The sequence below is a fragment of the Buceros rhinoceros genome, unplaced genomic scaffold (genome assembly GCF_000710305.1).
Source record: "Buceros rhinoceros silvestris isolate BGI_N320 unplaced genomic scaffold, ASM71030v1 scaffold2111, whole genome shotgun sequence".
NCBI classification, from domain to species: Eukaryota; Metazoa; Chordata; class Aves; order Bucerotiformes; family Bucerotidae; genus Buceros; species Buceros rhinoceros.
The window spans coordinates 17,318-32,740 of NW_010394626.1; the positions used below are offsets into that span (position 1 = coordinate 17,318).

A 15,423-nucleotide genomic window follows, 5' to 3' on the forward strand; every position below is an offset into this window, starting at 1 on the left:
GAACCTCATTTAACTGGGGGGGGTGTGGGGAAGGGGGGGGGAGGTTTGCTGCCAATGTGCCATGCAACCTTGGAAAAGAGACTGCTCTTCAGAATCCCTTCTAATTTAATTCTCATCCTTATCAGTATTCATTAATTTGGTCCAACCTCTTTAGGAGAGGAGCATAACCACTAGAGGAAGGTTTTTGTCAGGGTCTAGTCTAGAGGCACTTCTATAACATTACTCTAAAGGCACTGTTGATACTACTGAGTCAAAGACCTATCCCTTCCCTAACTGGTCCTTAATGTGTGCACACTAATGTGACATATACTTTAAAAAGACCCTTAAAAAAACCTTTGAAAAGAGTCTTGCTAGAGACTTTTAAATTGATGCTTAAGTAAGAGCTTTCCATGAGAAAACACTAACTCACATAGAATCTTAATCTCATGGGGATGACATGACAGTAGCACTCAGAAATCTCAATAACAATCAAAGCTCCTTCTGTAATAGGTGTTGCAAGGACACAAAACAGCGGTTCTTGTCAAAAAACATCCCTCACTGAGGAGGGTTTGATTCTATTTTAAGAAGCACAAATATGGCAACTGAGCTCTCACTGCAATCAGTGGAGGCCAAGTCAATGCGGTCAACTGAGCCATCAAAGCCTTTCCACTCTTGCACCTGAACATCTCTGCATGTTCCACCATTACATGTCCACCAGATTTCCATCAACCACAAAATCAGCGTAGGCTCCCTAAGGCTCCTGGAAACACCTCCATGTGCGTGCCTAAATTTGGGTTTCCTACTGTCATTGCAATCATCCAATCATGTCTGCAAAGCTCACAACCTATGATTTTTAGGGTGAGGTACTATCTTTCCAGACTACTGCTTTTAAGCCTGTCCTCTTGTTGCAGAGTTATTAACTCAACACCAACCCTACAGTGTAAGCAAGCCCAGAGACTTGCTCCGTGTTGAAAGCATCCAAGAATTAATTCACTCACTGCCTACACTGCCTGTGTGTGTTCCTCCTTGTCTAGACAGCTTCAGCAAAGGGCTAACAAAAACTTCCAACAATTAATCTCCCACAGTAACAAGTTTCGGAGGAAACCAGATACCCTGTGACGAGAACATTATGGTCTAGTTGTTTAATTATACAGGTTCACTGGTTTGTTTTGAAATGGCTCTGTGCCATGGCTTGCAGGGTCAATTAATGAGATGTGCTGGCTAAGACTCTGCAATGACCATCAGTGGTGCCGCAGAGGTTAATAAGCTTGACCAGAAGTGTGAGGCTGCCTGCCAGAGAGCTTGACCGATAAACAGATCCTCTTCAGCCTCTGCAGAAAAGCTTGTCTTCTCACCACTGCTTTCCCTGCTGTCCAGCTCCAGCCCACAGATTGTGTGGAAACAGCTGAGTCAGCTGAGTTTTTCTGGACATGCAGTCAAGAGAGGTCAGCCAAGATTCCAGGGTGCATTTAAAGCAGACCAAACATTGGCCTTCTTGTCCTCTTCACCTTACCCACGCCTTGTCACAAGCAGACCATGGACACGGGCCAGCAGAAGATCCCGGAGGTGCAGCTCTCTGTCGGGTCTGGAGTGACATGGGCAGCCCATGTCCAAAGGGCATTTACTGCTTTTTCAGAGAGGGCATCACAAGCTCTTGTTGGCACCAGTTTCCAGAGAGCTGTTGGCCCACAAAACTGGTGGTCACACCCATCCTCTATCATTTCCAGGACAGTGAAAGTGTTAGCCAAGCCTTCCTCTCCCCCAAGCACTTCCTCAATGCTTTCATGATGCTGGTGATTCCCTCTTCATGCTTCTTTCCTCAGGAGAAACAGGGTCTAGGGTTAATCAAACTTTGCTGTCAACTCGGTGGCTCAGGGAGCTGGTTTGCATTGCAGCATGAATTTCTCACTGCTCCCATGTGCAAAACAGGATCTGGCTTCTGCTTCTTTAGAAAGAAAACACCAATTTCTCCCCCTCTTCCTCTCACACCCTATACAATAGCTCAGAGCAACACCGCTTTCCAGATACCCAGAGTTCATAAAACCAAGGAAAAAAGATCTACCCCCTATATAGGGGTAGATTTTTGGCTGAGTACATGGAAGACGTGACGCAGAACTGCTGTCAACAGGCAGCAGCAGATGTTGCATACACTGAATTCCTTTCTTTACGTGTTTAAAATATGCTGCTGGTGCTCCAGAGACTCCTGTTCTGGGCAAGACAAGCTGAGACCATAGTCTCCTCTAATTTCTGCCAGGATATAAAACCCACAGTTTTATATCCTCCAATCGTTTCTTAATGTTTTAGACTTCCATGAAGGGCCAGATAAGACCTTTGAACTGCAAAGAAAACAGTAGGGACATGAGTTTTCAGATATAATCCCAGAAGAAGAACTTCTGTAGTCTAAGAGATACAAAATACTAATTTTAGCTCTGCTCAAGTCACAGTTCTGTTCTTGGGATATTCTGGGTGAGATACTTCTCCCTGCTTTTGTTTCCCAATGTGCAGAAAAGAGACTGGATTATTTACTTCTGTAAAACACTTGCATGCCAAAGCTGCAAAACTGTGGGCATTATCAGATAGGCAGAAGAATAAAAATCCCTGTAATACTGGGTCAGACTCCTGGACACATCTTATTCGTTGTTGGCGTCCCGCAGTGGGCGTCTTTAAAGGAAAACGCAAGAAGTTTGGTTACAAACAGCTGGGAAAAATTTATTAATGGATGTCTGTGGTATAAAATATGGAGTTTCCTATCTCTTCTGAAAATAGTGGTTCTATAACAGCAAATGTCTTTCCCTTCATTTCAAGTCGCAGTCATACTTTTGCTTACACGACTGCAGTCCTACTGGGGTTCTTTTTGTTTTGTTTTGGATGTTAATTACAATTTGCATTAAAAAAACCCAACACCTTTCTCTTTTCCTTTTAAACAAGACACTTTTCTGTTAATTGAACAGATTCTGACTTCTATGTTAAAGATAATTTACTTTTTTTATAACATAACTTTTTCTTAATAGCTGTATCACATATTCTTCTAGCTATGTCCTATCTGTAATGAATCTCCTCAACTGATTCATTCACTTTCTATGCCTGTCTCTCTGTGCTTCTTCGTTTCAGAACAGAGTTACAAAGACATCACTGGATGTCTCCATGTCACACCGGTGAAGATCCCTCCACACATCAAAGAGACACCCTTACAACAAAACCCTTGTGACTAATATGTCTGATGCAGTTCCTGACTGCAACAGAATACACAATTTTCCCCCCCAAATGATAGTGAGCCATTTTCCTCCCTGGCCTTTGTGTTTCCATTTCAATGTCCTTGTTGCTATGGAATATTTTAAAGCGTCTCCTAAAGGTGCTTGTTTTGGGGCATTCAGAGCTGGAAATACAATTGTGAAGGAGTTCTTTGATGTTCAGGCACAGGCGGGTGCCTCTGCCTACCTGTGTGCAGCCCAATTCGTATCCTGAGTGGGATTTCTGGCATGTGTCTCATTTTGAATGTTCCCACCGAGCTGAGGATGTCCAGCGACATGTTGGCTATCTCAGCTGCATGCTTGTTTCCATTGCGTTTTGGGAGCCCTGAGGCAACCATGTAGGCATCACCGATTGTCTCCACCTAGAAAATAACATTACATTAAAAAGAAACAACAGAACATCGAAAAATATGGAAAAGAGACATAGAACGAAATTACAAGAGTGTTTGACCCACAGGCAGTTTGATCCTCATGGCCAAGTACTTCTTACCTTGTAAACATCATGGTTTCCAAGAACAGCATCAAACAGCGTGTAAAGGTCATTCAGAAGGTCAACAACTTCAATGGGTTCACTGAGGGCTGAAATGGTTGTGAAGCCCACGATGTCACTGAAGTAGATGGTCACCTGGTCAAAATATTCTGGCTGCACAGTGCCACCAGTCTTGAGTGCTTCTGCCACTGATCTGAAATAACAATGCAAGCAAAGATGACAGGGCACAAACCCTTCCATAGAACGTGCCCAAGAGCTTGTCCTACTGTGCTCAAAAGATCTTCCACTAAATAGGAGGTTCTAGATGGCAGTAACAAGCATTGACTAAAGTTTCTAATGTGATTGGAAGGTGCTTGCCAAAAGTGGAGGTCAGCTCCACAGCCTTGCTCAGTTCTGAGAAATAGTTTTGTCCAGTCTAGCTATGGGGGTTTTTTAACATCTAAAGTACCGGTACTTACGGGGGGAGCATCTGTGACAGTAGCTTTTCTGTCTTCTGTTTTTCAATCTCTAGCTGCTCGGTCCGCTCCCTGATTAAATCTTCCAGGTTGCTCGAATACTGCTCAAGCATCCTGAGCATTGAATCAATGATATTGGTCTTTTTGCCTTTGTTGATGGTTTTGAACTGGAAAATCAAACTGGGGAGTTATTTCTCCATCTCATTGCACCATTTTAGCACTCTCAGTTTGGAAAGGAGCAAAACCCAAACACTTGTTTTAAAGTGTCAATGCTAAAGACTGGCTTTGTCAGTGGCAAGAGTACAATAATGGAAAAAGGCAAACTAGAGGGTGAATTTGCATCAGTAACCACAGAAGCTGCCCAGGAGCGGCAAGAGTACAACAATAATGGAAAAAGGCAAACTAGAGGGTGAATTTGCATCAGTAACCACAGAAGCTGCCCAGGAGCATGTTGCTCCTCTACAAACTTTCAGTGAGGGTTAAGTGAAACACCACCTTCCATGAAATGATGACAAGTATGTGAGTTGTTCTGGAGTCCTATCATACTGCATATAGTCACTCTCGTTTATCTCATGACTAACCTTTAGGGTAACTTGCATCCCTTTGCATTCAGGGGTGCAAATTTCAGGGCATGAGCAACACTTACAACTTGCTTATGTGTTACTTATCTTAAATCCACCTTTGCACACTGGCGTGTACTGCCACCTCCCACCCCCAGCTCCTCACTGAGATGTACTTTCTCCTCTTGACCTGAAGGTGAGCTTCTGGACTATTAAGTTAATCTGTGGCTTCAGAAGCTGTCTTAGACTCAACAGTGGAGTTCCATGGGTTTTAAATCATTCACTGTTTCGTAGATCCAGAAGGTAAAAATTGGGGATATTGGTTTACCTAGTTTGCCCATATAAGAAAATAGGAACAATACTGCCAGATCAGATTACACATTTATTTTGACAGAACCCATCCATGGGACTGGCCAGTAACAGATGTCTGGGAAAGCTGTTCACACACGGCTTAGGTACAGTCATATTTCCCTGGGATACGCTCCCAACCTCCACCAATCTTCAGTTCAGATACCTCCTATGCTGAATGTTGTATCTTTGTGTTTAACAGCCTTTGGTGAATTTTCCTTTTAAATTAATCACCTTTTAAATGCCTTAGAAAGTCAAAAAACATATTGATCTAAAGTTACATATTGATCATAAGTCATCACAAGTTACAGATCTTTGATCTCCATGCAGGCACAACAAACGTGAAGACACCATGCACACGTCCAACCCTCTTCACACCCCATGTGGTGGTGCCATGTCAGCCGAAGTTCAGGACAAGGTGTAAACCAGACACCACAACCCAACAGCAAAGACAAGATTGGAGCTTTGGGACTTCTTCAACCATTATTTAAGGGCTTACTTTTAGAGGAAAACCCCCACATTTTCCTGAAAGTAAAAGATTGCACCTGCTGCTCTACTCACTGACCTTACGAAATACCTCCTCAAATGTTGGTCGTCGTTCGGGGGCTTCACCCCAGCATTGCTTCATTACCTGGATGCACTCCAGGGGGGCCAACTCAGGGGCTATGTTTGGGCGGCACAGGGGAGGGGGCTTCTTCACCTTCCTTATAATTTCTGTGACAAAGAGAAGAATGGGAAGCGCGTTGTGAGGTGGAGGGTCTTGGGTGGAGCAAAAGACTCGAACCTTTTCACCTGTTCCTTTCTTGTTCCTTCAGCCATCACTGTTATTCTTCACCACCTAAGGGCTGTGTTAAATGGAGTTGGGGGTTTTTGCTCTCCACTGCCAGGAGGCTCTTGGAGGATTTAAAAGATAAGACAGTCATCTGTCTTCTTGTCCCTGGAGAACCAGGTTATGAGCAGTGAAGTTGCTGGATGGTGGAAGGCTCTGTGACAGATGGATGTGTGAGCCTGCAGGCTTGCGTTTAATGAGATTGTCTCTGACGCTCTCCATTAGGATCTGCAGTCCTAAGAGAGCACAGGGTTATGGCCGAGCCCAGGCAGAAATGATACCAGCCTCTGACACTGCATTGTTAACTCGGAACCAACATCTAGGAGGTTGGGGAACTAAAGGAATGGAGACAGTGCAAAGTACTTTAAGGGTGGGGGGTGGGGGTAGCGGAGTTCAGATTTAAATCAATGTCTGGGAAGTGACTCCCAATTCAGAGGTGAAATAAGATTATTAAGGAACTGGACTTGGGCTTTCAGACCCTGAGAAGTCAGTCCTTGAATCTGCACCTGTTAAATATAACAGCACTGGAGCGAAAGAGTGGAGCTGCATGTTTTGTTGACAGCTCAAGCATCGACAGGGGAGTGTGATGTCTGAACCCAATCCTGATTTCAGTCTAGGTATTTCTTAGTAAGAATATCATGGAGGAACCATGGGGTTTATAAGGTAGAACTATACTTTCCTGCTTAAAAAAACTCTGAAGTGATTGTATTTGAAGGTTTCATTTTGCGTAGCACAGAGCAGGCCAATGAAGTGAAAACCACACTCTCCCTGGTGGGAGCCTCCATTTCCACAGCTGTTAATTGTGAGTACCCAAAGCTTTTCAATGTTGACAAGTTAAAGCCCTTTGGCTCATCCCACCAGTCTCCACCAGATGAGCTAAACAATGCACCTGGCCCAAATATTTCCAGGGGCAGCCAAGAGGAAATGCTTTCCCCAGGTTGTTTTAAAGTTTGTGCCTCAAATGAAGTCTTCCTGAGAATTAGGACTTCAATGAGTAGAAGTTCACCATTTTATCAGGTCAGGAAATTGGAACGCACCACATGCAACATTTGCTGGAGTTTCCCCATGGGGACTAGGTGTGGGGGACACTTGCTAATTACATCATAGGTCCATCTCCAAATTAAAGAGGATGATCATCATTGTCTTAGCATTGTTGCAGCAGTTTGGGGCACAGCAAAGTCAGGGTCCAGTTTTTCCTGGCACTGAACAGGCAGATACTGAATGGCCATACCCTACTTGGTGACTGTCCAACTTAAAATGTGTTGAGAACGGGCTTTCACTGAAATCAGCTCTGTTTTTGTTGTTCTCAATTCCTCCTTCTTCAACCGCTTGTGACCTGACCCTGACTGCAGTGTGATTGCTCAATCTATGCATGGACAATGCAGTGTGAACTTATGAGAGTTGCACCATGGGCACTTCCTAAAGAGTGCACCTATTTGCTGTTTCTGATAGAAGCCACCTTATACATGTCAGAGGGTCGTGATGTATCACTGTGGTCTCTACTGAAGAGAGAACGTCTTTAAATGGGGATGAAATTAAGAAAAAATAGGTGGGCAGATGGGCAAACCAGGATGCTAGCAAGGGGTCCAGTTCAAACACCTCAACACTCATACAAAAAAAGAGGCAATGAGTGGAAAGCAAAGGGTTTTCCAAGCTATGGGAAACTGCAATCGGATTTCACCCCACACCATGATGAAAAGTCAAAGTTTTGACAAGGAACTGGAGGTGCTGCAGGCATTTGACCGCTAGCTAGCTCTGAAGCATCTTAAGGGTACCCAGAGTCCCAACCCCATTGACAGCAGTGGTGACTCACCTATTGTGGCTGAGATCAGAACTACACATTTTTGTGTTTATTATAAATGTTCTGTTGAAATAGTCTTTTGTCACTGAGAAAGTCATGAGATTGGGGCATTACTTCCATACCAATGTTTTACCCGAGGGGCTTGGCCAGATGTTTTTTAAGCACTCTGTGTAAAGCTTTAAGAAGGTACTGAAATAGTCCCCTACCTTCAGCCGAGAGTTCCGACATGCAGTATGGTGGACCCCGAACAACCACTTCTTGCAGGATGATTGCAAAGCTGTAAATGTCCCCTTTGAACGTGCCTTTTCTGCACATGTCCGGGTCCCTCAGTAACTCAGGGGCTGTCCAGAGCAATTCTAAAAAAAAAAAAAACAAACGAGAATGCCACAGTTCTTGAGCTCAGACTATTGCAAATTAAGTGCTTAAATGAACACTTCAGTCATTTGAGGAAAAGTTGGAACATACTTCATTATTTGCTAGATTAAATCTGTTATTTCTTGTGTTGTGTTGGAAATATTAAACTTCCACCCTGACAGAAAATTTGAGTTTTCCAAATTTCAATCTACCTTTTCAAAAACTTTTGCTATACCAAAAATGTACATGCTATGACATCAGCCTACAACCTACATAAGAAATCTCAGCATTGCCAAATTAAAACCATTTTTTTTTCTTTAAGTATATCATTCAGACAAAATATTGGCGCTGAAGACCAGTTTGCTTGTTACTGCTGGTGATTTTTACAAAGCAACGGTTAGTAAGATATATTCTGTATTTCTTCTTGGATGGAAGTAGTTTTTGTAAAAGTAGTTTGTGGCAGCTGGAAGTAGAATCAGTCTTTATAATCCAATAGTTCAAGTGATGAAAGACACAGTTTTAAATCCAGCCTCATCAAGAAATGAATATTCTTCAAACTGGGATATTGTTATCCTGGTAACGGAGCATTCTGAGTAATGGGAATAAGGAACATTTTGGCTCCTGCAACATATGTAACTTTTGTAACGGAGGAGAAGAAGGTCTTCTGACAACTGACCTATCCGAGACACTGGAAATATGTAGGAACCAAATTCCGGCACGGGGGATCAAAACACTATATACTACTTGAAACCATGTTTCACGAATAAACTGGGATACCCGAGGAACTGGTCCCATAAGATGCTGTCCCTAAGTGGTAGGAATGTCATGTGACAGCCTTTGGTGATTCGCATGTAGAGGACATATCTCAAAGAGACCTATATCACCTTGTTTCAGATGGCTTCATTTTACAAAACAAGACTCTTTGCCTTTGGACCTTACGTGGTCCCTGGCCTGAAAGGCCATTAGGATAAGCACCCATTAAATCGATGGACAAATGTTTTTTTGAAACAGTATTTCCTGATGGCACCTACCTTCTGGAGGTGGCTGAATATATGGGCATTTCTGTGCTTCCATGAGCTCATTATAGCCATAGTCGGTGATCTTCAGCACAAACCGGCCGTCCACAACACAGTTACGAGACTTGAGACGTCCGTGGGCAAAGTCTCGGTGATGCAAATACCTAATTCCCTATGAAGCACAAAAAAGATTGAGGCTGTTCCTTAAGAATTATGCTACCCATCAGTATTCAGAGACACCAATCCAAACTGTCACCTTATATGACATCAGATACAGCACTGAATCTATGTCAGATGGAGTCCTGGTCAACCCAGGAAACTAGGGGGAAAGTTCAGAAAAAGATTAGGAACAGGAATCTATTTAGATGCACTCTAAATTAATACTGGAAAGAATCGGCAGCTTTAAGAACAGTCAGATGTCTCCCACTGTAGCCCTAGGACTCATTGCACTTAGAAGTTGTACTTTTAGACAAGGTCAAGAAGGTGTAAGCAAGTGGTACCCAATGGTTATGTCAAGGGGAGCCATTAAGAGCTGGATGCCCTTACTCAGCTCTCTCAAGGAGGATCAGAAGGTGGATCATGGGCTGTAAGAATGGTTCTGGCAGTCTACTCTCTATAGGGCACTTGTCTTAGGTTGGTAGTTCACCATTAGAGGATGAAACACATGGGACATGATTGGAAGTGTGTGAACACTCTTCTGAAGTGACCATATACGTAGTCATCCTGTGACAGGGTGTGGCTATGGTTTGGTTCTACACTGGATGCATTTATGACAAAAAAGGGCCTTTGTAAAGTATGAATTTGTCTCCAAGTTCATTGATCTAGGTGATCAGTTCTAGCCTGACATGTGGTTTTAACCTCTCATCCTGCTGTGTGGGTGTAGTCCCATTACCCCAGGTAGTGTTTCTCTCAGATGGCAACCAAACAAGAATAAGAGCTCTCCATTAAAGACCTTCCATATTGGTACAATTACAGTCACATTTGGTTTTCCCTGCACTACTATAAAAAGCCCTTAGTCCTCGATGAAATAACTATGTCAGTACGACAGTCACATGCAGATTATGCCCCAGCAGGAGCAATGGATTTACTTTAATTAGATCCATCACGAGAGAGGACTTGAACATCCAATCCAGTTTCATATCGTCGTTTCTCAGCAAGTCCTCCAGGCTTCCTCGGGAGCAGTACTCTGTAACTATGGCAAAGATGCCACAGTCAGAGAAAAAGCCCAGGAACAGATTCACATTTTCATGACGCAGGTCCTTCATCTGAAACAAGACAGTGAATCATAGTGAGATCAAGTCAGCCAGACATCAGCTTAGCAGCTTCCTTATATCATGAGATGTCCTCGTCATTCTTGTACTCTCAGCCTTTCACAGAAGGACAGGACAGAAAATGACCTCTTTGCTGCTTATAGTTTCAGCTATTCTAAACTCCTTTAAAGTTTTGTTTTTCTTAATCTACCCCTTAAGACAAAGAAAGCAAGAAAGCACAAGTGAACTGAACAGAAAGTTGTTTTTCTTTAGACAAGCTGGATTGGATCCTTCACTAGGACAAAATGGTTTCTCTGGGGTAAATTGAGTTCAGCATGTGGCGTCTTGCTCCAGCTCTGGTCTGTTCTGGAAAGCAATACCATGCCTGGAGGATCCAAAGTCATCCATCAATGGTGCCTTTGGAGACATGCCCTTGTAAATTTGTTATATTTATATGCATAGAAGTACCACTCCTATGTTAGCAGTAGCTGCCAACAACTAATGGCCTTGAATTTGGAAAATAAATGTGTTTACTTGTCATAAAATAATAAAATCGAAGACTTAAAGTAAACTTCTACAGACATTTAACTGGAGACACAAAACAACTCCCAGAGAAAGGCACGACTGTGTCTGTGCTACACTGTCAGCCGATAATACATGAAAAGAGCTACCAGTGCATCATCTTGCCCTGATGCAAACAGGGGTGATTTCCTCCAAACCACTCCCTCTTTGCAGACAAGGTCACTTAGACGACTCATTGACCATTCAGCATTGCACCAGCTTTGAAGCAGCAGGTCCAGGGTGGGGTTTTGCAAGCTACTGACTCTGACACACGGGTAAATGATAAGTTTGTCAGATGCAATCATGCACGGTCCATTTCACCAGATTTCACCAGGCAAGACTCATTCACAGCCATGATGCATGATTCATTGGATAAACAGCAGACAAGGAGAATAATAATACCCTGCAGCTGCAAAAGTCCCCCGAGCAACCTTCCCTCCACATGCCCCATCATACACTGTTCCTACCTTCCTCAAGATGCTAGTGGAGCTTTGCCGCAGATTGTGAACTTCTCCCGTCTCAAATTTTTTCAGCCACACCCAGTCTCCCTGTCCACAATACAGGTGGGTGAATGATAGAGCAAGTCTCTGAGCAACAGCTAACATTGGGACCTAGGTCTGAATTCCAGGTCCTTGACTTGGAAAGTGGTTGGGGATTTTCAATATTCTTGGCAGTAGATTCCTTCCGTACTGCACCCCAATAGGAATATCACAGCAAAGTGTCAGAAAAGTGGGGCTAGGTAGGACCTTCACCTGGATCAGAATTTCATACCTGGAGGGTGTATTAGTATCTGATAAACAGGGATAAATTGATTAAAAAGGAAAGTAACTCTGTCCAGAGCTTTTCTCTGGTATTAATGATTTGGTTTATTTTGCTCCTTTTCTGGAAAAATTGCCATGTTATAGTTTTCAAAAAGCTCTGGTTTTAGGAAAGAACTGATGGATGGGGTGAGTTTTCTTGGCCATTGCCTCTGCTTAACCTCCACACAGTCCTATTGGCACAAAGGGAAATTGATAGCCTCTGTTCTGTGTATTTGGATCCTACCTTGCAAGAAAGGTCCTCATTAGACATGTCACCACCTAAAGGCTGTCTTGTAAGAAAGGTTCTTCATGATGCCTTTGGGTGATGACATCTCTAACAAGGACCAGATCTGGCAGGGCTACATATGGATGTTGACTGCCACCACTCCACATGACTCCAGGTATCAGGGTGAAGGCTGGGGTAGAGTCATCTTAAACACTGGTAAGTCCACTCTTGGAAGTAACTTGTTTTCACCCTTAGTGTCCATCAGCAGTATTCCCATCCTGAGACCTACAGTACTGCAGCCCAAGACTTTCCTCACTGGAGCAGCTCAGTGAACAGCAGTGGTGGGAGAAGGTTGCATGAAGTCCCTACCTACCTCATACAAAGCCACATTAGAGGTTTCATGGGTTGCAGCTGCACTTTTCAAGGAAAAGGAGCGGGTTACAGATTTTAGGCTTCTGCCTTCGGTTACTAAGCTGCTTGCATCAGCCAGACTGTCCAAGGTCAGCCTCTGGAAGGCAAGGAAAGCAGGTACAAGACAGTTACCATATTTGGATGCAAACCTCCACTCCAGCTCTGCCTTGGGCCACACATTTTACACATGCTAGCAACCTCCCAGACCTCCCAAACTTCCCACTCACCTCTCTGAACACCTCTAGAAGCCTCATAATGTTGACTCTGTTAGTACCTTGAAGCAGTATAGCAACACTTTAGGTGATGGAAATGCTGTGGGTCAGGAGAGACACTACCGAGCAAGGCACAGGAAAGTGGCTCCTCTGTCATAGACAAGAAGCCCATGACCTGGGCAAAGGGATTGCTCTGCAGCAGTCCATATCATTGATACGGCCCTGGGCTTGGTGCTGGCCTGTGTCAAATAACACCCCCCTGGGAGATCTCCAGCTCTGGACAGGAGTCAGGAATGGTTCCCAGGTTTCGATACAGACACTTTATTTTAGAGGGTAAGAAGGTTTATATGGACATGAACTATGCTACACCATGCAACCACAATAAAAAAGAATAAGCCCTGGCTGTTAGAATAAACACAACCAACGGTACTATTTTACATCATCATAACAGCTCTGACACTGTATGTGCATCTAATCTCATACTCAAAACCACTCAGTGTGTGGGAAATTTTCTGATATGCAGGGGAAAATGAAGAATGGAGTAGTAAATAACCTTCCCAAATCTTCATGGGTAAGAAAATAGCAAATAGCAAACCTGCCTTTGGGTGTCCCGCCAGATTACTTTCATGAGTGGAAGGATGTACCTTTTTATGCAGATCTGGATTGATAAAGATGAGGTCATCCATGGTCAGTATTATCTTGTTAGGTCCCCTGATTAGCTGGCTGTTCAAGATGTTGTGCCTGGAAGATTCAGAGAGCCTCAATTATTACTTTCAGATAGGCAAACCCTTTACACCACCTCTGAGTGCCCCACATACGGCTTCCCTGCAGTATAAGAAAAACACAGCATGTGGTGTGACAGCAGGGATGGTCATGAGGGAAAGCAGTGGACAAACCACGATGTGCTGACTTGGTCTGAAATCCCCTGAGTCAAACAGCAAGGGTTATCCTATTCAGACAACAAAAGATACAGTCTCAAAGGGTGTCATCACAAATAGACATCTTGAGTCAATCTGGTTACAAACACGAACTGGATGTGTATGTTGCACATAGTTTGTGTTGTTTGGTTTTATTTTTCATACCCCAAATCATTCTCTGTCAGGAGACAACAATAGGTTTTTATTAGACCAGCCAATCTGGCTGGTGAGCAGAAAACTCTCAGGCACACCAGCCTTTCTTAGGGCCTGAAACTGGAGCACGGTTAATTTATAAAAGCTGCCTGGATGCGTGCTGGCTGAATCTCTACACTGGAGAATGGTGCTGTATGAAGCACACAGCAAGATACCTCCTTGTGAGGACTGCAAGCTCGTGCAGAGGACAAAGCTCCAGGGGATCAGCAGTTTGGTGTGTGTGGTGTAGCGCAATGCAGTGAGCAGGGCTTCGAAGCAGCATTGCTGAACCAGTGCTGTTCCTTTTGGTCAGAAGTAATTAGATCAAGACAATTCAGATCTACTTCTTCCAGGACCTGAGCCAGACAGGATGTCTATCACGCATTGTGTAACATGGGACAAATGTGCTTCTGGCATCTCCACAGGGTGATGTTTCCTGTTTTCTGAGGGATGACTCTCTGTACTCCTTGATAGGCTGCCAGATTTGCAGAATTGTCACGGGCGACAGAGAAAATTCAGTAGAGCCGTCAGACCAGCAAAGACACTACCTGTTGCTTGACTGCATCCTGCTCTTTGCCCAGCTTCACTTGAATTTGCAAGGCAGAAGAGACTACAAGAAATGTTGCACAGTCAAGGACCATGTGTCCATGGTATAGTTCAAACAGGCTTATGTCCACTTTGTGTAAATAAATAGGAATCATTCCAGAGCTTCATGGATAGTTTTTAGCTGGGATACCTCTAATACCCACCACGTGGCCGTTTTAGGGACTCAGGGAAGAGGCAGAAGTCACACCTTTTCATTCTGAACTCACTATTTCGGTGGACATCAAGGTCTCACACTGAGCTCAAAGCACACTACATCTATCAGTCAATCAAGAATTCATTAAGCAGGAGCAGAGGAGGGAAATTAAAGTTCCCTCATGGCCCTCAGTATCCCTTTTTTTGCGTAAGGAACTTCGTCTACGATCTGATGTGCACACACCTAAGACTTTTCCAGATGAGGTGAGCAATAGAATGCCTTTTGCTAACTGTACTGTAAAAGGAATCCATTTCCCAAAATATCCATAGATCACCACGATTTCGTTGCATGTACCACTCCAGGAATTTGAGAAGAGCACAGGCAACTTTTTGGAGTTCAGAGGGAGCCTTGACCACATGGCCACAGGCATCACCTCAATGGTTTTTTTGTAAACTTTCTCTAACTGCTTTGTCCCAAGACACCCAACTCAGTTTTATGCAAAAGACTCATCACTTACATCCTTTTCACCTTGCTCAGTCAACCATATCCTTTCCCCCAAACATGGAGGAAAACACCCCTCTGCCAAAAGCAAAGCACAGAGTGGAGTGACTCATAATTAAGGTCATGCAGCAGATCTCTGGCAGAATTAAGACCAGAGCTCCCACGTTTGAACTCAGCCCATACTGTGGTTTAAATTCAGTTCCAGACATGCCCTTCCCTAACACAAATCATCCTCTGAGTCACACTAGACTTTTTCTTTTTTTCCCTTGCAGATGGCCATACATCTTCATTCATGACCGAGCCCTCCCAAGCACAGTGTGGTACTTGTGGAACACCTTGCAAGTAGAATAAGCAGAAAGATTGACTTTTATTTATGTCATGTTAGAGGCTGGTGGCCAAGGGCTTTGAAGAGCGGGTGGATGGAGGCAACCACCTCAGTGACTGCAATTATGAAGTATGTTATAAGAGGGGAACTCTTTGGGGTGTTGCTTGCCGGGTGGCCTTATATCATCTGGGTTAGGAGGGATGATT

At 43.8% G+C, this 15,423-nt stretch overlaps 1 protein-coding gene across 1 annotated transcript in view; it reads right to left on the bottom strand.

The window, feature by feature from the left end:
- GUCY2F (guanylate cyclase 2F, retinal) overlaps positions 1 to 15,423 on the bottom strand; it is a 41,056-nt gene that overhangs the window by 14,084 nt on the left and 11,549 nt on the right. The window contains exons 5-14 of the mRNA XM_010145269.1: positions 13,188 to 13,284; positions 12,294 to 12,428; positions 11,362 to 11,442; positions 10,172 to 10,348; positions 9,099 to 9,255; positions 7,920 to 8,069; positions 5,649 to 5,797; positions 4,179 to 4,342; positions 3,721 to 3,913; positions 3,418 to 3,592 (exon numbers count right to left, since the gene is read on the bottom strand). Coding sequence (XP_010143571.1) covers positions 3,418 to 3,592; positions 3,721 to 3,913; positions 4,179 to 4,342; positions 5,649 to 5,797; positions 7,920 to 8,069; positions 9,099 to 9,255; positions 10,172 to 10,348; positions 11,362 to 11,442; positions 12,294 to 12,428; positions 13,188 to 13,284 — 1,478 coding nt within the window. The remainder of the gene's footprint in view (positions 1 to 3,417; positions 3,593 to 3,720; positions 3,914 to 4,178; positions 4,343 to 5,648; positions 5,798 to 7,919; positions 8,070 to 9,098; positions 9,256 to 10,171; positions 10,349 to 11,361; positions 11,443 to 12,293; positions 12,429 to 13,187; positions 13,285 to 15,423) is intronic.